The sequence below is a fragment of the Bufo bufo genome, chromosome 1 (genome assembly GCF_905171765.1).
Source record: "Bufo bufo chromosome 1, aBufBuf1.1, whole genome shotgun sequence".
NCBI lineage: Eukaryota > Metazoa > Chordata > Amphibia > Anura > Bufonidae > Bufo > Bufo bufo.
The window spans coordinates 601669100-601695286 of NC_053389.1; the positions used below are offsets into that span (position 1 = coordinate 601669100).

Below are 26187 nucleotides of genomic sequence, written 5' to 3' on the forward strand. Positions count from 1 at the left end.
CAGTTTTCTATTGTGTCAGTGAAAACGGATCCGTCCCCATTGACTTACATTGTGTGTCAGGACGGATCCGTTTGGCTCAGTTTCGTCAGACGGACACCATAACGCTGCAAGCAGCATTTTGGTGTCCGCCTCCAAAGCTGGATGGAGGCGGAACGGAGCCAAACTGATGCTTTCTGAGCGGATCCTTATCTATTCAGAATGCATTAAGGGCAAAACTGATCCGTTTTGGACCACTTGTGAGAGCCCTGAACGGATCTCACAAACGGAAAGCCAAAACGCCAATATTAATGGCATACGGAAAATTGCCCAACGGGAAACAAAATAAAAGCAGTCAATTCTCAATTTTTTGTCAATTCAACTCCCCAATCATTTTATCACATTGGGGGACACAGAAGACCATGGGTATAGCTGTTGCCACTAGGAGGCGGCACTAAGCAAAAAAGTGTTAGCTCCTCCTCTCAGCTATACCCCTCCTGCAGACACTGAGCTAATCTGTTTTAGCTTAGTGTCTGTAGGAGGCAGACATGTTTTCCTGCTGGTCTGCCAATGATTGTTTTCCCCACACTTGAGGGGGGAGACCAGTGGGTCCTCAAGCCCGCTGCTCGTTCCCCACCTCTGGAAAGACAAGGCGGAACAGTGGATCTCAATTCCACTGTTACCCACCAGCTACAGTGTCTCACCTTGCTGCTACTTCCAGAAGTCCCCCTTGTTACCAGTGTAGCTGCCTTCCCCAAGTCGCAGCACACTGACGAAGGTGACACTGCTGGAATCGGGGTGGGCAGAAACAGTCTAGGTAAGTATTACCTACCTTTCCCTGCTGCCCCCAACCCTCCCAGGGGTTAACCTTCCTCCCCTCCTCCCTGTACTGGTTTTTAGGGGATAACCTTCTGCTGGGTCCCCTTCTCCTGTGTTCTCTAAAGTGAACACAGTAAAATGTTTTTTTTCCCCCTCAACACCTTGGCCTCTCATAGGCCCTTGGTCCGACTCCGGTCCCCAGCCCCCTTGCCTTCCTCCAGGCCCGGCAGTACTCCAGCGCTCGCAGGCCTCCTTGGACAGCCACTGCTTTCTCTCACTGGGCGTCGGTACACCTGTTCGCGGCCTCCTCTGTTTAGGGGCAAGATCCCCCTGACACTCCTGCTCCCTCCATGCACTGCTCTCCCAGCCAGAAGTTCTTCCGGTCAGCCCCACCTGTACGTGAGGCCCCGGCTCTGCGGCCTACTATGCCGCGTTCTCCCAGAGTGTTTGGGGGGCGGGGACTGTACTCTCAGGGCGCAAAACTTCACGCCCACATTTTTTGCGGCCCCATTAAAGTGAATGGGTCCGCATCCGAACCGCAAAAACTGCGGCTCGGATGCGGACCAAACAATGGTCGTGTGCATGAGTCCTAAAGCTAATGATGGGATTCATCATAGTTTTAGCCTTAAGGGATTCATCTTGCACCAGCATGTGCCATTTATTTAGGATTGCTTTTCTGATGAGGGGAGCCATGGGCGTATAGTCAAATGTGAATATGGCCCAAGTATTTTCTTGCTGATGACATATATTCTTTCTCTCTTATTATTATTAACCCTTGGAGTTCCCGTTTTGGGCTTAGTTCCCATCGCCTTATAGCAGTGTGTGACCAGCTTGTTATGTTAGTGCTTGTAGTGCCCCACGTTCAGGTTTACACTGTGTCCTCTCTACAGCGGAGCCAGTGGAGTAATGGATAGGCGACGTGCTTGCCCTACCGCTAGCTACTTACGACTAGGATACTGTACATCCTGTAGCATTACCCCCTTCCATAGGCGGAGTAATTGCACTTCCACTGGATTCTGTACAGCCTGTGGCATTACCCCCTTCCATAGGTGGAGTACTTGCACTATCAATGGATACTGTACAGTCTGTCGCATTACCCTCCTTTCTTAGGCGGAGTACTTGCACTACCACGGTATACTGTACAGCCTGCATCATTACTATCCTTCATAGGCAGAGTACTTGCACTACCTCTGGATACTGTCCGACCTGTAGCATTACCCTCCTTCATAGGTGGAGTACTTGCACTACTACTGGATACTGTACAGCCTGTAGCATTGCCCGCCTTCCTTAGGCGGAGTAATTCCACTTCCTCTGTATACTGTACAGCTTGTAGTATTACCCTCCTTTCTTAGATGGAATACTTGCACTACCACTGGATACTGTACAGCCTGTACAGTAGTATTACTCTCCTTTCTTAGATGGAATAATACTTGCACTACCACTGGATCCTATTCATTCTGTATCATTGCTCTTTCTTCATATGCAGGGTATTTGCACATGGGACCCTATGCATCCGATAGCATGGCCTCTTTCCATAGGCGGAGTATTTACTTCACCACTGGATACTGTACAGCCTGTCACATTACTCTCCTTTTATAGACTGAGTACTAGTAATACCACTGGATACTGTACGTCCTGTACCATTTCCCTCCTTCCATAGGCGGAGTATTGGCACTACCACTGGATCATATATTCCCGGTAGCATTGCCCTCCTTCCATAGTGGGTGTATTTACACTTCCACTGGGTACTGTACATTCTGTGACATTATCCTTATTCCATGGAGTAATTGCGCTACCACTGGATCCTATACAGACTGTAGCATTACTCTCCTTCCTTAGGCAGAGTAATTTCACTTCCACCGGAGACCATAGGTGGACTAGTTGCACCACAATGGCATACTTTAGATCCTGTTGCATTACCCTCCTTCTATTGTCGGAGTAGTTGCACAATCAGTAGTGCCTGCACTACCAGTGGCCCCTGTACATCTGTCGGGTTTCCCTCTTTCTGTCAGCGTAGTAACTTCACTACCACTGGAAACTGTTTATCCTGTTACATTATCCGCCTTTCTTAGGTGGAGATGGGTCCCACACCTGCATACTGCAAGATCCTATAGCATTACCCTCCTTCCATCGGCGGGGTAGTTCCACAACCAGTGGTACTTGTTCTACCAGTGGATACTGTACATCTTGTCGGGCTCCCCTTTTTTCCCACTACCTCTGGAATCTTCCGCCCTATCACATTATCCCCTTGTCGCTTTCCATTCCGTTCCAAGGGCGGTCTTCTTGCTAGACACAGACAATCGCCTTACCCCCCGTCGTAGGCGGTATTTTGGCAGTACTACGGGATAGGTGACTACTTTCACACTATCCTTTTCCTCAGGTAGTCGTTGTATGGATTGGGGTCGGGCGCCTACGTGGTAGCCTCTGTCTTTCCAGGGTGTTGACCCACGACATGCCTCTCCTAGTGCCTTGAGTCCCCATGCGGAGCATTCTAATTTTGTTGCTTTACCTTTGCACTCTCGTTGTCCACACTCCTTCAGTAGGTGGAACGTCTGCACTGCTTGCCAGTTTTCTTCCTTCCCCAGTGGAGTATTGCGCTACAAACAGTTCATGTTGTCTTCTGCGGTTTGACCTCATTTTCAGGTGGAGTCTCCCCTCTGGAGATGCCATGGGTGCTGGTATGGCCTCCCCCTATGGGGCAGTCTTTGCGCTGGCCGTAGATTTTTGGGCTACTCCTGTTCTGTGGCTACTACTTTGTTACCCCTTTCCAGGGGGAGTTTTTGCGTTCTTCCTTCAAATGCCGACAGTCGCTGGTTCTGGCTTACAGGACGCATTGTCAGTGGGCGCGACACCGGAGGTTCTTGCCGCATCCCCTTCCTCCATGTGGGGTATTGACCCTGGCATTTCGTGCGGTTTTCTGCAACACATTTATCAGGCATGGTAAGTATGGTGTTCCTGAGGTGGTGGCTGATAGGTTCACTTATTCCTTATGGCACTGGTCAAATGCCCATACCAAGCCATGCTACAGGTGTCGGGTTTGCTCACTGCTTGTAGGCACTAGTGCGGTTTTCTGTACCTGGTATAACCTACTGATTTCTGTGGCGCTGGTTAAGCGCCTTGTTCTCTTCACATGTCGTGCATAGCCTCTACCATCTGCTACGGTGACAGCATCCGCGTTCCCTCCTTGTGGAAGTTTGGGTATGCACTTATCCAGTTTGCTTCACCGAGTACAGCGGTCGTACTGTCCTTGTTATCACCACTTACACTAGTTCTCTACTGATCTGTATCAGCCTCTTCTACTTCTCCCCTTCCGCAAGGTGAGTAGTTGCACTTCCCCAGATATTGTTTCTGCTTGCTTGGCCAGTTTCCATAGCCGTTGGGTTCTTGTAGGCCCCCTTTCTGCTGTGGAGTATCTGCGCGGGTAGTATAGTTCTGTTACCTTTTTTTTCTGGGTCTTTGTAGCTTTCGAAGTCCGCACTACCTTCCGGGCGCAGTATTTATCCCATATCTGGTTCCGATCTGGCCGTTTTGTACATTCATCTCATAGCCTCCTTTTCTTCCTCTTTAGGCGGAATTGTTCCTCAATGGCGGTCGATAATGTCTGATGGGTTTACGCATCTTTTATGTTTTCAGACATGTACATTGCTTCTACCTGTTCCCTTGGCCTCTGTACAGTACTTTTTCTTTAGCTTCCGGTTAGGTCTTCCAGTTTAGGCAGCCTTCCATAGGTTTTAGACGGCTTCTCTCTTCTCTTGTTATGGAGCTTAAGGTCCCTTTCTCCATGTCTCTGCTTACCACATTGTCATTCTCCTTAGGGAACATTCTTATGAGACAAACCCCTTGGCCGTTGGTCTAAATGGGATGTTTTTTTGATCCTGCAGGACACTCTTTTCCTACCAGGTTACTCCCCAATTTTTTTTGTTTTTTTGGGGTCAGTTCCACTGCCTTGTTCCAATTGTGTCTCTTCTGTCCTTCGATATTCTTTTCTTATGGGCCATAGTCATGCCTGACAGGTTCTCTAGCACTGATTTGTTAATGGTTCTGCAGGAGTGGTCTTCTCCTTTGACAGCCTGGTATAGAGTGGGTAGAGTGGGGGTTGTCACCTTCTGACCCATCTACTTTTTCCCCCGGGGGGGGGGGGGGGGCAGGTTTGTCATGTCTGCAGTTCTCTGGCCCTTGGCATCCAGACACCATTTTCAGTTTGTTATCTTCTCATGCCATGTCGTGACTGTTGATCACTCTAGGGGGGGTCTTTTCCTGGGGTGCTGGTCCTTTGGGTATCATCTTCCTTAGAAGTCTTCTGGGCCCAGGCTATGTTTTCTCTCTCCGGTATATTCCGTAGTCGCGCCATTTGCTCTGGCGCCTGACCTGTTTTCATTCTTGTCCATCTTGTGGATATTCGGTGTGCTCTCCACTTCTTTCGAAGTCTCCTAAGCCGTGGCTTATGTCCCCGGGGTTATTCTTCTTCTGCCCAGCAGAGGCGTCTAGGTATTCAGATGCTTTCCTTTCCTTTTTCAGGGGTCTAGGTGTGTCCTCCCCCCGCAATTCTGTGCAGGGCCTTATGACAGGCCTTGGATTGATTCTGGTTTTGTTCCCTCCCCATGGTACTGCTCTTTAACGTCCCATGGTCTTCTGTGTTCCCCAATGATACGAGCAAGAAAGTAGGATTTTTGTCTTACCTGTAAAATCCTTTTCTCGCTGAGTTCATTGGGGGAAACCGCTCCCACCCCTTAAGTACATTGCTGGCTCTCCTTGAAGGGTCTCTCCGGTTCTTGATTCGGACCCATCTTTGCCTTTCTTGCCTTTTATTGTTTTCTGTTGGCTTCTCCTGGCTGTTCCTACTGCTTTTGTACAAACTAATTAGCTCAGTGTCTGCAGGAGGGATATAGCTGAGAGGAGGAGCTAACACTTTTTTTTCTTAGTGTCGCTTCCTAGTGGCAGCAGCTATACTCATAGTCTTCTGTGTCCCCCAATGAACTCAGCGAGAAAAGGATTTTACAGGTAAGACAAAAATCCTACTTTTTATAAAAAAAAAGTGATCAAAAAGTCACACACACTTCAAATTGGTATCATTGAAAAGCTCGCCCCGCAAAAAATGAGCCCTCACACAGCCCTGTACACATAACTGCAAAAAAGTTATAGGGGTCAGAATAAGGTGGTAAAAATAATTGTTTTCAGTATTAAAACGCAAGAAAATTTATTCAAGTTGGGGTATCATTGTAACGGTACTAACCTGGAGAATGAAGGTACCAGGTCAATTTTACCGCATAGGGAGCGGTTTAAAAAAAAAAACACCTTTGTCACAATTGCGGTTTTTCCCAATTCCACCCCATTTTTTTTTTTACCGCTTCTCACTACATTGTATGCAAATGGCACCATTAGAAAGTACAACTTGTTCCACAAAAAATAAGCCCTCATAAGGCTATGTGAATGGAAAAATAAAAAAGGTTAGGACAATTGGAAGGCAGGGAGTGAAAAAACAAAAATGGAAAATCACAGGGTCCTCTAAAGTTTAATATCAATGGCATGTAGTGTGCATATTTTATCATGAGGATCGACTCCCCGGATTGCCATCATTCAGCACAATGAGTCACTCCTGTGCCAGAATCCCCTTTATTGTGCACACAGGCACAGTGCCATACATACAGTTGTTGCTGTTCCTGGTACTGAAGCTTATCCCCAGTCCCCCAAGTCCTTATCGTTTTATCACATATGCCTTTGTTGACAAATTGTGGATTTTGTTTGGATTTAAGTGCAGATTCCGCTCCTAAATCTGGACAGTATGTGTGGCAATCATACCCACAGTACATGTGAAATGGAGTATTTTCTTCCCTATCTACATGCTGCAGAAAATTGCTGCTGGTGACCTTTTTCGAACATCAGTGGAGGTTATACGTGTAACTCCATGGCAGAAACACAAGTTTCAGCTGTATGTTTTTGCCATCTATTATCTTGAAAATCCGGACCATGCAAAAATTGATATTTATATTATTTCTAATGTTTTATAATCTGTTCACCACTGTTGCAAAATAACATTTACGGTATGTCTAGTATTTAGAATTACCGTACTTAAATCACTTTATCATTTTATTATTCTCAACAGTCATTATCTAGTTCTAGTGTGATACTTTTGATAAGGCCATCTTTAAGTTGCAACTCCCTTTTTCTATATTTTAGTACTCCTTTTGATCGGATCACAGAGATTAATTTTAATATAGAAGCTGAAGATGAAAATGTAAGTACCATTGAATGTTCATTACACATTCATTATTGTGTATTTATTGAAATGCCTTAAGTGGTTTTCCAGGATTTTAATATTGATGTAGCTGCACTTAGACCATAACTATCTGATTATTGGGGTTCCAACAACCTGCACCCCCTCTGATCACCTGTTCTTTAATAGCTTTGGCACAGGAAGCTGTGAGGATAAGCCGTCTGTATTAAAATCCTGGCAGCATATTATAGAGCAGAAGGAGCTGAGCAGATTGATATGTGATCTTGTGGGAAAAGGTTCAGTAAGTTATTTCTATAAATCTCTCTTCTTTCTGAGCTCACCAACCATGTGGGTGGTCTTATCAGTTACTGACCGCTAACTCTGTACATACAGAAGGCTGTCAATTACTGGTAAGACAGCCTACTTTGCTACTGAGCTCATAAATTGCAGAGATTTTAAAGAATAAATTACAAGTCTTTCTCGTGCATGGCATTGGGGGACACAGCACCATGGGTATATGTCCAACTACCACTAGGAGGCGACACTAGACATAAAAAAGTGTTGGCTCCTCCCCTTTGGGCTATACCCTCTCCACAGACACTAGGCAGCTCAGTTTTGTTCTAGTGTCCATAGGAGGCAGACCTGACCTGCTTTTTTGTGCAGGTCATCCTGCTACTTTTTTATTTTATTTTTTCTTTAATCATTTTTTCTTTCTCTGCAGGTTTCGGCCTGCGGCAGGGGTGGCTCCATCGTGTTCCACTTTAGTTGTCCCCCTGCGGGCGCGTACTCAGGTACCTGGCAGCCACCCAGTCCCCAAATCTGCTTCCGCAGTGGAATTCCGGCAGTCCCACGGTTCCCGTGTTGAGTCCGCCGAGGGGGTGGTTACTGCTGCGCCTGAAGACGTCTGAGGGTGAGTATGTTAGATTAGGGATCCCACCCTCCTTCCCACGCCTGGACGCGTTCCCCCCTCATGTTCCCTTCCCGGATACATGATACAGCTTTATTGCTGTGTGGGACAATGACTTGCCTCTGATAAGCAGCCTCTGCTACATAGCTTGTGGGTTTTCTCTCTCAACTGTATCCTGGCCCCTGAAGCCCCTGGCCTTCCGTTTTTTCTCTCCCTGGGGGTCTCTTCCTCAGCTCTCTCCCCCACCTGGCCGCCGTTCGTCACGGCAATTCTGGGGCACTATCGCGGTCGCGGCCGTTCGCTCCCGGCCGCGCTCCATTACTTTAGTCCCCGGCTTTTCGGGCCTACTAGGCCGCAACTCCCCGCCCACTTTTTCTCTTCCCGGGCTTTCTCACATCTCCTCCCCTCCGTGGGGGGAGCCTGGGAGGGGCCTCTTCTGCCTGCCAAGCCGGCCCCAGGTTCTCTGCTCTCTCTCTGAGAGGCGGTTCTTTCTCCGGCTGTCGGCTCCTTCTTTCTGCGGTCGCCGGCTCCTGCTATCTCCGGTCGCCATCTTCTGCGCTCGGTGCGCTGCACAACTCCTGGGGTCCGGTAGGCAGCCTCTGGCTGATTGCTCCACAGGCCCCTTTCCCTCTCTCCCCTCTCCATTGCTGCATTCTGCTGCAGCCCTGCCACCTGAATGAGGTTTCCTGCCTACTATATAGCTGCTGCAGCACCTCTTGGGAAATGTTGTTTCCGGGGTTAGATAGGTCAGCCCTGCTGCTCTATGGGGCCCTCCTCTCCCGGCCTCCGTATCGGATCGCCACGATTTCGTGCGTCCGTTGTCTACGGGTTGTTTCCACGTGGTAGGGCCCCCTCCCGCGCGAATGGGCTCCCTCCATGGCGATCCTTCAGTCCCTGGCGGATTCGCTGGAGCGCTACCTACAAATTGCGGTCTCCTTCCCCCCCTGTGCCACGCGCACGCTAAGATACAGGGTCCCGCAAAGAGTAGCCCATGGACCACCCTTGGGTGGTCTCAACTAGCTTCCACCCCTCCCCGGCATCCTCGGGTCCCCCAGGACAGGCCGGAGGCTGGTGACGAAGCCTTCTCTGTCAGTTGCCTCTGGGGACACCTCTGCACCGATTCCCTCGGAACAGAGCATCAGGCGGTCTTCCACCATGCAGAATCCTCTGCGTGGTCAAGTCAAACGTGCATGGTGGTTCCTACCCTACCAGGTTTGGTGCCCCTCTAGTGGACTTTCAGATGGCGCCCTCCTGCCTGCACAGGTAATTACCGCACAGGTAAGGCAGCCGTCACCGTGCTTAGCAGCTGGGACACCTACGCGGTGTCTCTGGTATGTACGCCCTCCTAGGCTGTGCACGACAGACCTTCCTGGCCCCTATCCAGGGGCTATGTTCTAGGCAAGCTGATAGTTCAGGCAAACGCCACTTGTAGGGTTGGCTCCCCTTCTCGGCCTCTAAGGGTTCTTTTGTAGTGCCTGTACCAGAGAATACAGGCCGGCCTTTATGCCGTGGCGATTACATCTGTCTGTTTCCAGCTGCCTTGTTACTTTCATAGGTAGAGTTCCTGCTGACTGGTTAGGTGTCCCATGCGGCACTATTTCCCCCTACCGGGCGAGATACACAGGCCGCCTTCAATTGCTGTAGCAATTGCACCTGTCTGTTTCCAGCCACCTTGCCCCCTTCATGGGTAGAGTCCCTACACCATCTCCTGATGCTGTATCCAGTATCCCTGGCGGGCTACATTGTTCCGTGCGGCACTATTTCTCCCTTTCCGGCGAGATATAGAGGCTACTCTGAATTGCTGTGCAATTGCCTCTGTTTGGTTCTAGTGGGCACCAGGCTACCAACTTGTGCCCTTCATTTTTATTTAACCTCTCTATCTCCAGGAGCTGTAGCCGTTGCTTCTGTTTGGCCTTATAGTGTACCTTGCGGCACTATTGCTCCCTTACTGGACGAGATATTGAGGCCACTTTGTAGTGCCGTTGCCACTGCAACCTCATCTAGAGTGCACCAAACAGCCATCTTACTCCCTTCTTAGGTGAGGTCTGCACCGTCTCTGATGCTGCAGCCGTTACACCTGTCGGGCTCTATGGTGTGCCATGCGGCCCTATTTCCCTCTATTTAGGTGAAATAGAGGGCATTCTTCAGTTGCCATTGCACTTACCTTGTTGTGGTGTGCACCTGTCATTCCTTGTGGTACCGTGTGGCCCTATTTTTCCCTTCCCGAGCGAAATATAGGTGCCATAGCTAACGTGGCAGCCGTTGCACTTCTCTGGTCCTAGGGTGCTCCATGTGGACCCATCGCTCTAATCTTAGACCTAGTACCTCGGCCATCTCCAGATGCTGTACCCATTGCACCGGTCTGGTCGTATCTCTACACTACACAGCCTCATTTCTACCTTACAGGTTGAGGACCTGTACCCTCCAAATGCGGTTGCATTCCTGGATGCTGTGGCTATGTTTCCACCCTCCTTTGTGTGCAACATGCAGCCACTTTACCTCGGTTTTCGGCGTGTATTTTTAGTGTCCCTGTCACCGTTCAACCCACGTGCTGGGCCCTATGGTGCAATCTGTGGCCCATACGGCTTCTGTATTACTCGGTGCTTCCTTCCCCGGGCACTAATCTGTGCTGCGGATGTTGGTTACTTCCCTTTTCGGCATCCTGGTTCAGCTCGATTATGGTAGCCATATCTGGCAGGGGTGGGCCTGCCCAACCTCCTCCTTGTCGGTCTATTTCTACTTCTGGTGTACCCAGTACATGACTGATCTGTTCTGATCTGGTGGGTGGTCCACATACAACCACGCTCCCTACACCATGGCCTGGTGGTTGTTGGTTTTTGTGCTAGGGTTGCTATTACCATCCTTATCAAATACTACTTTCGGCTGCACTCCGCGTTCCACATATTATAAAGGAGTATCCGCGTTTCCTATTACAGGGCGGACCATTCCTCGTGGAGTACAGTGATCTCCACTGGATCTTCTCCTTGTTGGGGTACGTAGCTTGCTGAGCTCCGGCCGCTGCGGTAGTTTTTCGGCCATCACTTGATGTCCTCCGCCACACGGAATCCTCCTGGGGTCAGCGACATTTCCTCGCTGGACGTCCTCCCTGATGAGTCAGGGACAGAACCACTGAGCGTCACACACCTGCCTGGTAGGTGAATTTTCTGCTGATTGCTCTGACATAGGACAGGGTTCCGTAGTTCCTTCTGGGTCCGGGTGTTCCCTTATTTCTATGCTTAGTTGTACTATCTAACAGAGGGCAGTCCTTTGGGACCTTGTTATTGTCCTCGCCCATCCGGTACTCTCTCCCCCTGGGAGCCTTCTGTATGTCGGTCGCAGCTGGTTTCTACATTTCGTGTAGTCACTCCCGCTTCTTTTATAGCGACTTCACCATTCCTTATGCATATGGGCGTCTGTTTTAGTGGTACAACCCAAGCCGCTGTATTTGCCCTCCCCGGGACAATGTATGCTGATTGCTAGCCACTATTTTTTGAATGGCTAGTTGTCCATGGCCAATTCCTTCCCATAGGGTGGTTCTTTTCATTTTTTCTTGGATATTCTGGTTTTTGTTGTCCTCTGGTGGTTCAGTTCCTGGTTCCTTGTGAGCCCATTGCGGGTACTCCTTTCTGGAGTCCCTGTCACCGTTCATTTGATCACTCAGATTCTGTAGGATTATCGTTGTTTGGGAAGGGACCTGGGTTGATTGTTCCCCTTGCGGGTTCCAATAGCCTTTTGGACCTCATGGGATTCATGTCTGTCTTCCCATCCTCCCACTTCAAGTACCTGGTGTTGAGTGGTTTAGTGCTACGGTTTGCATTTCCACCTTATGGTATCCTTCGGGAGGGACCCCTCGTGTTTGTAGAGCCTTCCTCCTTAGACTTTTGGGAGTACTCTCCTTCTCCTCCCATGTCTCTCAGTCCAGTGTATCCCTGCTGAGATTTCCTTGCCCTGCATCTCCCTGATACTTCATTTGGCCGGAGTTTCTCCGGTCTTGCGCTTCTCAGCGATTATTTTATTTTCAGGGGCTCGTTTCTCGTCTCCTGGTTTTGGGATGCAGGTCTTCTCTTATTTTTTTCTTTTTACCTGGCCTTTACTTCCTACCTCCTCCCTTTCCAAGGGTTGGCGGTTTTCCTTAGCGCCTTTGGGAGTTTTCTCTTTCCAATAGGACGTTTATCTTCATCACCTGCTTCGCGGTGGGGGGAGTCCTGCTCCCTTCATATGTGAGCCTTGCTATGGCTTCCCTCACTCCAGTGTGCCCCTGCTGAGATTTCCTGGGCTTGCATCTGGTTCCCTTCTTCCCTGATAATGAGTTTCGCCAGAGTTTCTCCGGTCTTGCGCTTCTCAGCGATATTTTGTTTTCAGAGGCTCGTTCCTCGTCTCCTGGTTGGGGATGCAGGTCTTGTCTTTTCTCTTTTCCTGGTTTTTACCTACAACCCCCTCCCCTTCCAGGGGTTGGCGGTTTCCCTTAGCGCCTTTAGGATCTTTTCCTTTCAATAGGGCGCTTAACTTTTTCACCTGCTTTGCGGTGAGAGGAGACCTGCTCCACTCACATGTGAGCCTTGCTATAGCTTCACTCTCTCGTTTGGCCTTCAGTGATTCCAATTTCCCTTGCTCCCCTGGCCCTTCAGGGGTTGACCTCAGGGTGTTTGTGCTTTCGACTGAGACAATTGGGACGTTGGGTAGATCCGATACGCGATGCTGTCCTACTTTCCCTCCAGCCTTCGGCTGAGCTGGGTGTTCCTTTGCCTTCTTCTTGCATTTGGGACCTTCTCCCAGGCATTTGTCCTGGGGTGCTGGCAGTCGTCACTGTGGCCTCCTTGGAGTTTCTCCCTTGTTATGAGGCTTCCTGCCTATTCCGTGCTTTTCTCCTGTTGGGTCACATGGTTCTCCCGCACCTGTATGCCCACAGGTGGCATGGTTGTTCTTCCCACCCTCGGGGACTGCTTTGGGACGTCCCATGGTGCTGTGTCCCCCAATGCCATGCACGAGAAAATTGGATTTTTTGTACTCACCGTAAAATCCTTTTCTCGTAGTAGGCATTGGGGGACACAGATCCCTCCCTATGTTGTTTTACTTCAGCTTCTCCGGGCTGGTCTCTTGATCTTTCCCGGTACGGGAGTTGTTGGTTCCTTGCCTTTCTTCTCTCTCCTACTGCTTTTGGTACAAACTGAGCTGCCTAGTGTCTGTGGAGAGGGTATAGCCCAAAGGGGAGGAGCCAACACTTTTTTATGTCTAGTGTCGCCTCCTAGTGGTAGTTGGACATATACCCATGGTGCTGTGTCCCCCAATGCCTACTACGAGAAAAGGATTTTACGGTGAGTACAAAAAATCCAATTTTTCAACAAAACTATATGCCAATATGCTCAGCTCCTTCTGCTCTATAACATTCTGTCTGCAGATTGCACTGCATTTTCTTGGTGACAGGTCCTCTTCAAGGCTATGTTCACAGGTAGTGGAAATTATGCAGGTTTTCCATCAGGTATTGAGAATTTGGACATACCCTAAGTATTCCCATGCTTTGTCTAGGGTTAGTGCCATGTCAGGGTGCTTACATGCTGGATATACTTGTACATAGCAAATGGTGTAAAATCTGGACTCTTCTGACAGAAGGTTGTCAGACTGTCTTAACCACTTCCCGACCGCCCATTGACTATAAACGTCCTGGGCGGTCAGGTTTATCTCTGATCGTATCTTTTAGAATGTCCTTTCAGAGATTGCAGCTGCCGAGCGGGCCCGCTGTCAGTGACAGCAGGGCACCCCAGAGAGAATGCAGGGACTGTTCCTGTGAGTCCCTGCCTTCTAGTTCGCTGTATACACAGCGCTGAACGAACGCTGTGTATACAGCTCAGGAAGCAATGTGCGGTTTCCTGTCCCGGCCTAGTGGTCATGTGACCGCCAGGGCCAGGGGAGTACAGGAGCCACCGGGTCTTCCATATACCACAATCAGCCCTGCAGTGAGGCTATACAGCATAGTGTATTGCTGTACAGCCTCTCTGGGGGGGTGTATTGCCCATGTAACTGTGGCTACTATGTCAGCCCCAGTTACAGAAGAAATCAATAGTGGGGGAAAAAATAAAAAATGTGAAGTTAAATATCCCCCAGAGGTCTTGTATGACCTTATGAGGGATTCAAAATGTAAAATAAAAATAATGAAGTGTTTTATAAAAAAATAAAAGTTTCACATGTAAAAAAAAAATGTCCCCAATTAAGGCTACTTTCACACTAGCGTTCGGGGCTCCGCTTGTGAGTTCTGTTTGAAGGCTCTCACAAGCGGCCCCGAACGGATCCGTCCAGTCCTAATGCATTCTGAATGGATGCGGATCCGCTCAGAATGCATCAGTTTGGCACCGTTTGTCCTCCGCTCCGCTCAGCAGGCGGACACCTGAACGCAGCTTGCAGCGTTCGGGTGTCCGCCTGGCCGTGCGCAGGCAAACGGATCCGTCCAGACTTACAATGTAAGTCAATGGGGACGGATCCGTTTGAAGTTGACACAGTATGGCTCAATTTTCAAACGGATCCGTCCCCCATTGACTTTCAATGTAAAGTCAAAACGGATCCGTTTGCATTATCATTGTTCATGGTAATGCAAACGGATCCGTTCTGAACGGATCTAAGCGTTTGCATTATAGGTGCGGATCCGTCTGGGCACATACCAGACGGATCCGACCTAAACGCAGGTGTGAAAGTAGTCTAAGTCATTTAAAAAATGTTAAAAGAAATAAAATAGACATATTTGTTATTGCTGCATCCGTGACAGCCGTCTCTATAAAGATATCACATGATCCACCCCATCAGGTGAATGCCGTAAAAAAATAAAAATACATAAACAAAAACAGCTTTTTTAGTTACCTTATCTCCTAAAAAACATAATGTTAATCGATCAAAAAGTCGTATGTACCCCAAAATGGTAGCAATAAAAACGTCACCTAATCTCGCAAAAAATGATCCCCCACCACAAGACTATAGTCAGAAAAAATAAATAAATATGGCACTAAGAAAATTGCACCAAGAACAAGATTTTTATTTCTAAAAAAAGGGGACACATTTGGTATTGCCGCATCCGTAACAACTGGCTCTACAAAAATATCACATCTACCCCATCAAGTGAATGGCATAAAAACAAATAAAAATTACACCAGAACAGCTTTTTTTTGTCACCTCACCTACAAAAAAATACTATCAATCAAACAAAAAGTTGTATGTAGCCCAAAATGGTAATAAAAACATCACCTCATCCCGCAAAAAACAAGCCCTTACCCGTAGCCAGAAAAAATAAAAAAAATACGGCTCTAAGAAAATGGCAACACAAAAACATGATTTTTGGTTCTAAAAAATGTTCCCATTGTGTAAAATGCAAAAATAAAAACTAGATATATTTGGTATGGTTATGTCCGTAACGAACGGATCTACAAAAATATCACATAATCTACCCTATCAAGTGTACAGTGTAAAAAAACAACAGTGTAAGGGTCCACTCACACGTCCGTAAGTGTTTTGCGGATCCGCAAAACACGGACGCCTGCAATGTGCGGTCTGCAATTGCGGACAAGAATAGGACATGTTCTGTTTTTTTTCAGGAACGGAATTGCGGATCCCGAAAAAACGAATGCGGATTCACATCCGTTCAAGCCCCATTGAAAGTGTATGGGTCCGCAAATTGCGGAACAAATGCGGACCCAAATTACGGACGTGTGAATGGTCCCTAAAGGCAATCACAAAAGCGTCCTAGAGCAGGACATGTTTCCTCCTCAGACGCATCTCCCTCTCCACCCCGTGTAAGATCTCACTCAGGTTTTTCTTCCCCTGGGGACGTGCCATCTGAAGGGGAGGTAGAGAATTCTGATTTGGACATGAATACGGAGCAGCCTTCCAGGTTGGCCTCCACTGTAGATTGCCTCATTGCTGCCATCCGTGACACCTTCCAGGTGCAGGATGATTCCCCCCCCCTCACTGACCAACAGGGAGATCCGGAAGCTTGCGGCGTGGACGCTCTGATCTCCCCTTGGCAGGGGTTCTCCTTTATGTGTTTTCCCCCTTCCCCCTCCTACCCAGGGTTCTACGGAAGATCAGGATGGAGAGCATTCCGACGAGGGATTGGCCCCGTCACGCGTGGTACGCCGACGTCGTTCTCCTTCTAGGAGACATCCCTTGGTCACTGCCACTCAGAGACGACCTTCTTTCGCAGGGTCTAGTCTTCCATCAGCATTTAAGGTCTCTTCGTTTGACGGCGTGGCTATTGAATCCGCTATTCTGATGCCTGCATCGTCCAGGATTAATTACAAGACCTGGAGGTCCTTCCTGGGCTTCTGTGAAAGCCGCAACATCCCCCCACTTCGGTTTTCTCTCCCCACGGTCCTATCCTTTCTACAATCAGGGTTGGACCTTGGTCTAGCCCTTAGTTCTTTGAATAGTTCCCTTTGAGCCCTTGCGGGAGATTTCACTCCGAATCCTGTCCTGGAAGGTAGTTTTTCTTGTAGCTATGACATCCATCAGACGGGTGTCCGAATTGGTGGCGCTGCCGAACCGTTCCTTCCTTTCTCCCGAAGGTGGTCACTGACTTCCATATCAACCAAGAAATTGTCCTTCCCACACTGTGTCCCTCTCCTGCACACCCTAGGGAATGGGAGTTACACCATTTGGATGTTGTCAGGGCCCTGAAGATTTATTTAGCAGCTTCCAGTTCCTTTCTTTATCCCGAAGGTGGTCACTGACTTCCATATCAACAAAGAAATTGTCCTTCCCACACTGTGTCCCTCTCCTGCACACCCTAAGGAATGGGAGTTACACCATTTGGATGTTGTCAGGGCCCTGAAGATTTATTTAGCAGCCTCCAGTTCCTTCCTGCGTACGGATTCGCTTTTTGTCATTCCAGATTGTCCTCGCAAGGGATTGGCGGCCTCCAAGGTGGCAATCGCACGTTGGATTCGGTCTGCAATTGCTGAAGCATACCGCGCCCGGGGCAGGGTTCAGCCCTTAGGTGTCACGGTTCACTCCACCAGAGCGGTGGGCGCATCTTGGGCTTGGAGGAATCGTGCTTCGGCCAAGCAGTTGTGTAAGGCAGCTACCAGGTCCTCCTTACACACATTCACAAAATTTTACCAGGTGCATACTTCATCGGCGGACTGTGCCTCGGGCCGCATGGTCTTGCAGGCAGCAGTTTCTTAGATGCCTGCAGGGACGCTTGCTTCCATGGGTCTGTGGTTTTTTTCCCTCCCTGTGGACTGCTTTTGGACGTCCCACGTTTCCTGTGTCCCCCATGAATATGGGCGAGAAAACAAGATTTTTGTAAAACTTACCAGTAAAATCTCTTTCTCGCTCTTCATTGGGGGACACAGCATCCACCCAGTATTGTTGTTTGGCCACAGTTGCGGCAGTGGCTGGTTAGAACCCCGTTGGGTCCTTTGGCATTGTTGGTATTCCACGTTTTTTTCGTTGGTTGGTTTGCTTCTCCTACTGCTTGTGACAGGCTGGAGGGGGTATAGCTGCCATAGGAGGGGCTAACAGCTTCTTCCTAGTGTCAATGCCTCCTAGAGGACATAGCTATTCCCACTGTTTCTGTGTCCCCCAATGAAGAGCGAGGAAGAGATTTTACTGGTTAGTTTTACAAAAATCTCATTTTTTTTGTGAGTTAAAATGTACCCCAAAATGGTGCCAATTAAAACTACAGCTTGTCCCACAATAAATAAGCCATCACGCAGCTCAGTCAACAAAAAAATAAAAAAGTTATTGCTTTAAAAAACCACAACAGAAAATTCTATGTTAGAGAATCCAGATGCCGATCCTTTGCTTCTGAGCCCTGGCGTATCCCCAAATAACAGATTACGACCACAGTTGGGGGTTTTAGTTTATTCAGGAGAAAATGGGTAACAAATTTTGCGGGGATATTCTCCTGTTATCTTTCTTGAAAAAGAATGTTTGGGCCTAAATCACCATTTTCTTGTAAAAAATAAATGTAATTTTTCATTTTCACAGCCAAGGGTTATAAATTCTATGAAACGCCTGTTGGGTCAAAGTGAGCGATACACCCTTAAAAATTCCTTGGGTGGTCTAGTTTACAAAATGTGGTCACTTTTTGGGGGTTTTCACTTTGGGTGGTACCTCATGGTCTATTCAAATGCAACATAGTGCCCTAAGACCATTCCAGCAAAATCTGCCCTCCAAAACCCATATGGCGCTCCTTGCCTTCTGTGCCCTGTCGTGTGCACAAACAGTGATATGCGACCACATATGGGGTGTTTCTGTAAACTGCAGAATCGGGGTAATAAATATTGAGGTTTGTTTTGTTGTTAACCCTTGATGTGTTACAGGAAAAAAATTGACTAAAATGAAAAATCTGCCCAAAAAAATTGGAAATTTTGAAATTTCACCTCTATATTGCATTAATTTCTGTGGAATACTTCAAGGGTTAACACCATTTCTAAAACCAGTTTTAAATAGTTTGAGGGGTGTAGTTTCTAAAATGGAGTATTTATGGGTGGTTTATATTATGTGAGCTTCTCAAAATGACTTCAGATCTTAAAAAAAATTGATTTTGTAGATCTACAACATGTATTTGACTTATTGTCATACTTTGGTTTACTTTGAAGCCAGCCAAGTTCTCAAAGTAAATGCGAGATACTATACCTGTCGCCCGAAAGGACACAAAATGTTTGGAAAGGGTCCGGAGACCATATATAACCTTAACTTTCTTCTAATAATCTCATCAATAGTGGGAGATCTTAATAAATGGCAAAACCTACCCTTATCTATGCTAGGTAGCTGTCATCTACTAAAAATGATGTCTGTCCCAAAACTGCTCTACCCACTTTAGACTATCCCGCTATTACTGAAGCATACTGATATTTCTCTACTTGAAAAGGAATTTAAAGGGATTCTGTCATGAGATTTTACCCCTATAACCTAAACATATGCTCATGTCCGGAGTAATAATAAGAATCCTAAGCTAGCATTATTAAACTTCACTGTGGCTCTATTTGCACAAAAAACAGGTTTTTATAACCTGTCAATCACTCACTTAAGGTGCCCAAGGGGAGGTCCGTTAATACAGGGTGCCCGGCCGCACCCCTCGCCGTCTGGTGCCCAGCGTCGCCTCCGCAATCCTACCCGTTCCTCTGCCAGATCCCGCGCCTGCGCACTAGGCTCAGCCTGATGCGCCGCGGACTCCTGGCAGCGGCTTTGTTGAGCAAAGTGCGCATGCGCATCAGGCTGGCGCATGCACACTTCGCTCAACGAAGCCACTGCCATGAGTCCGCGGCGCATCAGGTTGAGCCTAATGCACAGGCGCGGGATCTGGCAGAGGGACGGGTAGGATTTGCGGAGGCGGCGCTGAGCTAGGAAGGCGGCGCTGGTCACCGGACGGCGAGGGGTGCGGCAGGGCACCCTGTATTAACGGACCTCCCCTTGGGCACCTTAAGTGAGTGATTGACAGGTTATAAAAACCTGTTTTTTGTGCAAATAGAGCCACAGTGAAGTTTAATAATGCTAGCTTAGGATTCTTATTATTACTCCGGACATGAGCATATGTTTAGGTTATAGGGGTAAAATCTCATGACAGAATCCCTTTAATAAATTCATATGGAGATCAAAACGGAGCAGGATATCCCTATATAAGCTTAAGCTCCCTAAAGAAAGAGGCGGATTAGCTCTTCCAGACATTAGATCTTATAATGTGCAGGGCTCTAGATGGCGACCAAAATGGTCGCCAATGCGACTTAGAATTGCTAAATGGCGACAAGACTTTGTAGTCTTGTTGCCATTTGTGCCTAGACCCTGCGCTGCTCTGCCACTTTCTCATTAAACTGCTGTCAGCGCGTGCCATGTTCTTCTCAACAGCACAGGGGAGGAGGCAGTCCCTCCCCCCTGCACCGCTGCTGCCGCTGCCACCAATGGGCTGATAGAATCAAGGAGGAGGGAAGGGGCTGTGGCCACTGCGCCACCAATGAATATAGTTTATGCTTAATACAAACGCAGGCTGCGATGCGGGTGCCGGCCATATCCCATACCCGGCACCCAGCCTCTATGACTGCGCGCTGCGATCCGCCGCTATTAACCCGTCAGGTGCACCGAACCCCCCTTCCTCCCCCAACCCCAGTATTATAAAGTAGAATCATTGGTGGCACAGTGCACCCCCCCCCCCCCAAAGTATTATAATCATAGGTGGCAGTGGCAGTTCCGATCGGAGCCCCAGCAGTGTAAGCCTGGGGTTCCGATTGGTTACAATGGCAGCCAGGACGCTATTGAAGCCCTGGCTGCCATAGTCTGCTGCCTTGTGCAGAGATCTATCAGGGTGAATAGGACAAGGGATGAAAGATCCCAGGTTCTAGCCCCTAAGGGTTAAGGCTAAAAGTTATTAAATAAAAAGTTTTAAAAAAAAGGTTAAAAAAAAACAAACACCAAAATATTAAGTTTAAATCACCCCTTGCCCAATTTTACATATAAAATATATAAAGGAATAAAAAAAAATGACATATCGCCACGCCTGAAAAAGTGCATACTATTAAAATATTTAAAAATATCTCCTATGCAGTGAACGCCGTAACAGAAAGAAAAAAAAACTTGCAATTTGCCATTTTTTTGTCACCTTGTCCCGACAAAAATTAGGTTAGGACTGTTCTATTATGGTCCAGACGTTCCATAAAATCTGGAAAGCACGCAGCTTTTTTAGTGTTTTATTTTTTTCACGTGGTATAAAGCATCGCAATAATACTTTTTTATGGTATCAAAATCGAGTCCAAATTTTGGTATCGTGACAACCCTGGGGTAAGACATGTGTGTTTTTTTTTGTTTTTTTTTATTATACCGTAATTATGTATTTTAAATTTGCCGACAAAAAATTTCAATTTGGCTTCTAAATTTTTCAGGTTAGGAGCCAATGGCTCCTTGATATTTTTTTTAGTCTGGAGCCCTGTAATGTGGCTAGCATACTACGCCACTGCGTAGACTGGATACAAAAATTCAGCAATTACTCAAATTATGAGCTAGAATCAGCCTTAGCACAGCCATGGGACCTAAACACATTATTGCACACCTCCTTTACTATGCTACCAAACAAGATTAAAAATCATCTTATTTTCAGGGATACCATGATGGCTTGGAAGATAGTACAGAAAAGTTATGGCATACCATATCAAATATCTTGACCCTTTAAAGGTTATAGTAGCGGAGGGAGGAACGCAAGCTAAACAAAGAGTACAACCCAGCCAACTCCAACCGAAAACCATAGCCGATTTCTGGCACTCAGGAGAAGGGAGGTATTATACCTTCCAAGAGGGAAAAAGCAAATACAATTTAGATGGCACATCCTTTCTAGTATTTTACCAAATAATTAGTTCCCTAAAGAAAAGGTTAATAAACACTCCACCGAACTGAAAGTGAACGAATTTGATACATTGATATCATCCTCTCCGAATAAGCAGAGCTTATCAAACATATATACCAATGTTAGAGAGAGAATTATGAAGTCGGCAGACTTTAAAGTATTCAAAGGATGGAGAACTGAATTTCCAAGTGAACACACTAATGATATAATATTGAGAGGATGGAAAATAGTCAGGAGGGTAACCATGAGCGAAATTTGGAGGGAAACCCAATTTCGGATCATTCATAAGGCAATCTATGGATTCCGAAAAAACTGAAAGTTAGACCAAAACATACTGACAGCCTGCCCTAAATGCAAACTAGAGGATACTGACCCCTATCACGGAATATGGAGTTGTCAGGTTTCCAGAAATTTCTGCACTCAACTCAGAACCTACCTTAAACAAAAACTGACCATTGAGATTCCGATATCACCAGAGATGATACTTTTTCATACAATAGAGAACGAGGAATATTATCCAGAAATAATTAATTTGTTTGTTTATTTTAGCCGCAAAAAGGAGTCTATTAAGAAAGTGGCTCGACCCACGATGCCCAAGTATCTCAGAAGTGGTAGAGCAGCTTAAACACTGTATGTTGTTAGAGGTGGTTGAGACAGAAAATAAAGCAAGAAACGCAGTCAACAACTTTTTTCAGAAAATGGAGAGTCTTTATTATCAAATTCCTGAATGAGTCGGAAATAAAAAAAAAAATAATTTACCCCTTTAGGGACTCAACTTGGTATCTCAAAGAAGACATTGCAGGAACTTTGGGTAGGCTGAATTACACCATCACAATAAACATGACAGGATCAAACAATAGTAACTTAGTCGATCAGGATCACTGTATTGGAGATCATAGAGGTGAACCACCTGAGAAGGGAAGGGGGGAGGGAACAAGGCAGAGGTGGGGGAAGGGGGGAGTTAATTGATGTTGATTCATGTTTATTTAGATTTGTATATGTTTTCTTTGATTCTGAAACAATAATGTGAAATCTCATGTCAAAACCTGATTGCACTGTAATTATTATACATGGAAATTTTGAATAAACATTTTGTTTAAAAAAAAAATAAATAGATTTAGAAAATTTTCTTAAAAATGTCAAGAATTGCTTCTAAAATTCTAAACCTTCTAACGTCCTAAAAAAATAAAAGTACATTACCAAAATGATGCCAACATAAAGTAGACATATGGTGAATGTTAATGAGTATTTTATGACGTATCACTCTTAAAAGCAGAGAGATTCAAATTTAGAAAACAGTGAATTTTTAAAAATTTTCGTTAACTTTGGGATTTTTTAAAGGTGAAATATATTGACTCAAATTTCCCATTGACCTGATGTACAATGTGTCACAAGAAAACAATCTCTGAATGTTCTGGATAAGTAAAAGCATTCCAAAGTTATTACAACGTAAAGTGACATATGTCAGATTTGCAAAATTAGGCCTGGTCAGGAAGGGGGCAAATGGCCCGGTCTGGAAGTGGTTAAACAGAGTGTTCTAATAGTTATAGCAAGGCGGAATGGAGACGGAACTGATGCAAACTGATGCTTTCTGAGCGGATCCTTTTCCATTCAGAATGCATTAGGGCAAAACTATTCCTGAATGGATCTCACAAACGGAAAGCCAAAACGCCAGTGTGAAAGTAGCCTAAATATAAAGGACTAAAGGAAAATCCACATCAAAAACAGAATTTGTCTTTTGTTTGAAAATATAACACATTTTGTAATTGATGTACTGTAGTTTGTTTAACCCCTTAAGGACTCAGTTCTATTTCACCTTAAGGACTTGGCCATTTTTTGCAAATCTGACCTGTGTCACTTTATGTGGTGATAACTTTAAGGCCCCTTTCACACGGGCGAGTATTCCGCGCGGATGCGATGCGTGAGGTGAACGCATTGCATCCGCACTGAATACCGACCCATTCATTTCTATGGGGCTGTTCAGATGAGCGGTGATTTTCACGCATCACTTATGCGTTGCGTGAAAATCGCAGCATGCTCTATATTCTGCGTTTTTCACGCAACGCAGGCCCCATAGAAGTGAATGGGGTTGCGTGAAAATCGCAAGCATCCGCAAGCAAGTGCGGATGCGGTGCGATTTTCACGCATGGTTGCTAGGTGACAGTCTATTCATTGTATTATTTTCCCTTATAACATGGTTATAAGGGAAAATAATAGCATTCTGAATACAGAATGCATAGTAAAACAGCGCTGGAGGGGTTAAAAAAATAAATAAAATTAACTCACTTTCTCCTCTTGTTCGCGTAGTTCCCGGTCTTTACTTCTTTAATGATGAGTTGTGGGCTAAAGGACCTTTGGTGACGTCAGATCACATGCTCCAATCACATGGTCCATCACCGTGGTGATGTACCATGTGATTGGAGCATGTGATCTGACGTCACCAAAGGTCCTTTAGCCCACAACTCATCATTAAAGAAGTAAAGACCGGGAACTACGCGAACAAGAGGAGAAGGTGAGTTAATTTTTATTTATTTTTTTAACCCTCAATTGATCACCTGCTAAGTATTCTGTATTCAGAATGTATTATTTTCCCTTATAACATGGTTATAATGGAAAATAATAGCAATCTAAAGAACACCGATCCCAAGCCCGAACTTCTGTGAAGAAGTTCGGGTTTGGGTACCAAACATGCGTGATTTTTCTCATGCGAGTGCAAAACGCATTACAATGTTTTGCACTCGCGCGGAAAAATCGCGGGTGTTCCCGCAACGCACCCGCACATTTTCCCGCAACGCCCATGTGAAAGAGGCCTAAAACGCTTTTACTTATCCAGGCCATTCTGAGAATGTTTTTTCATCACATATTTTACTTCATAACACTTGTAAAATGGAGTCAAAAAAATTCATTTTTATTTATAAAAAAATACCAAATTTACAAAAATTTTAGAAAAATTAGCAAATTTCCAAGTTTCAATTTCTCTACTTCTATAATACATAGTAATACCTCCAAAAATAGCTATTAGTTTACATTCACCATATGTCTACTTCATGTTTGGATCATTTTGGGAATGCCATTTTATTTTTTGGGGACGTTACAAGGCTTAGAAGTTTAGATGCAAATCTTGAAAAGTTTCAGAAATTTTCAAAAACCCACTTTTTAGGGACCAGTTCAGGTCTGAAGTCACTTTGTGAGGCTTACATAATAGAAACCACCCAAAAGTGACCCCATTCTAGAAACTACACCCCTCGAGGTATTTGAAACTGATTTTTACAAACATTATTAACCCTTCAGGTGTTCCCCAAGAGTTGATGGCAAATGGAGATGAAATTTCAGAATTTAAATTTTTTGCCAAATTTTCCATTTTAATCCATTTTTTCCACTAACAAAGCAAGGGTTAACAGCCAAACAAAACTCTATATTTATTGCCCTGACTCTGCGGTTTACAGAAACACCCGATATGTGGTCGTACACCACTGCGCGGCCCCACGTCCCATTTGAAGCCCCCTGATGCACCCCTAGAGTAGAAACTCCAAAAACGTGACCCCATTTTGGAAACTACGGGATAAGGTGGCAGATTTTTTGGTACTATTTTAGGGTACATATGATTTTTGGTTGCTCTATATTACACTTTTTGTGAAGCAAAGTAACAAAAAATAGAAATTCTGAAATTTCATCTCCATTTGCCATTGACTCTTGTGGAACACTTAAAGGGTTAACAAAGTTTGTAAAATCAGTTTAGAATACCATGAGGGGTGTAGTTTCTTAAATGGGGTCACTTTCTGGAGTTTCTACTCTAGGGGTGCATCAGGGGGGGCTTCAAATGGGACATGGTGTCAAAAAACAAGTCCAGCAAAAACTGCCTTCCAAAATCCATATGGCATTCCTTTCCTTCTGCGCCCTGCCATGTGCCCGTACAGAGGTTTACGACCACATATGAAGTGTTTATGTAAACTAAAGAATCGGGGCAAAAAATATGGAGTTTTGTTTGGCTGTTAACCCTTGCTTTGTTATGGGAAAAAATGGATTAAAATGGAAAATTTGCCAAAAAAATACCTGTTTTGGCACAGTTTTTATTTTTTTATTATTTACAACGTTCATCTGACAGATTAGATCATGTGCTATTTTTATAGAGCAGGTTGTTACGGACGCAGGGATACCTAATATGTTTACTTTTTAAATTTATTTAAGTTTTACACAATAATATTTTTTAAACCAAAAAAACTTTTTTTTAGTGTCTCCATAGTTTTTTTTATTTTTTGGGCCATTGTCTCATGTAGGGGCTCATTTTTTGCGGGATGAGACGACGGTTTGAATTGTACTATTTTGGCGTACATATGACTTTTTTGATCACTTTTATTACCTTTTTTGGGAAGTAAGGTGGGCAAAATTTCAATTTCATCATAGTTTTTATTTTTTATGGCGTTCACATTACATGACATGTAACATGACCATTTTATAGATCGGGTCGTTACGGACGCGGTGATATATAACATGTGTAGGGAATTTTTTTTTTTTTTAATCAGGGATAAATGTTTGTTTTTTTTACTTTTTTTCACTTTTTTCCCTTTTTTTTTACCCAGACCCACTTGGTTCTTTAAGATCCAGTGGGTCTGATGTCTGTATAATACAGTACAGTACACTATATAGTGTACTGCACTGTATTTCACTCACACTTTGTCTGAACAGATCTCTGCCTTTAGCACAGATCTGTTCAGCACCATGGACAGCAGGATGCCTGAGAAGGCGTCCTGTTGCCATGGGAACCTTCCCTGTCTGCCACAACTGAGGGCTCGGCGTATGCCCAGTGACACATTTGAAGCTGTTGCCCTCAGGAGCTTCTACATCGCGCAGGCAGTCTACGGTACTGCGCCTGCATGAGATTTCACATAGCGAAGGGGGGCGGCGGCAAAGAGTTTGGGTGTGGGCAGTTACTTATGCTGGAAGAGGCGTGCT

General features: G+C 45.8%; 1 protein-coding gene across 5 annotated transcripts in view; it reads left to right on the top strand.

Moving 5' to 3' along the window:
- PPP6R2 (protein phosphatase 6 regulatory subunit 2) overlaps positions 1-26187 on the top strand; it is a 205691-nt gene that overhangs the window by 118415 nt on the left and 61089 nt on the right. For all 5 annotated transcript variants that reach the window (XM_040413539.1, XM_040413542.1, XM_040413541.1 and 2 more), the window contains exon 17: positions 6973-7030. In XM_040413539.1, the coding sequence (XP_040269473.1) occupies positions 6973-7030 (58 nt within the window). The remainder of the gene's footprint in view (positions 1-6972; positions 7031-26187) is intronic.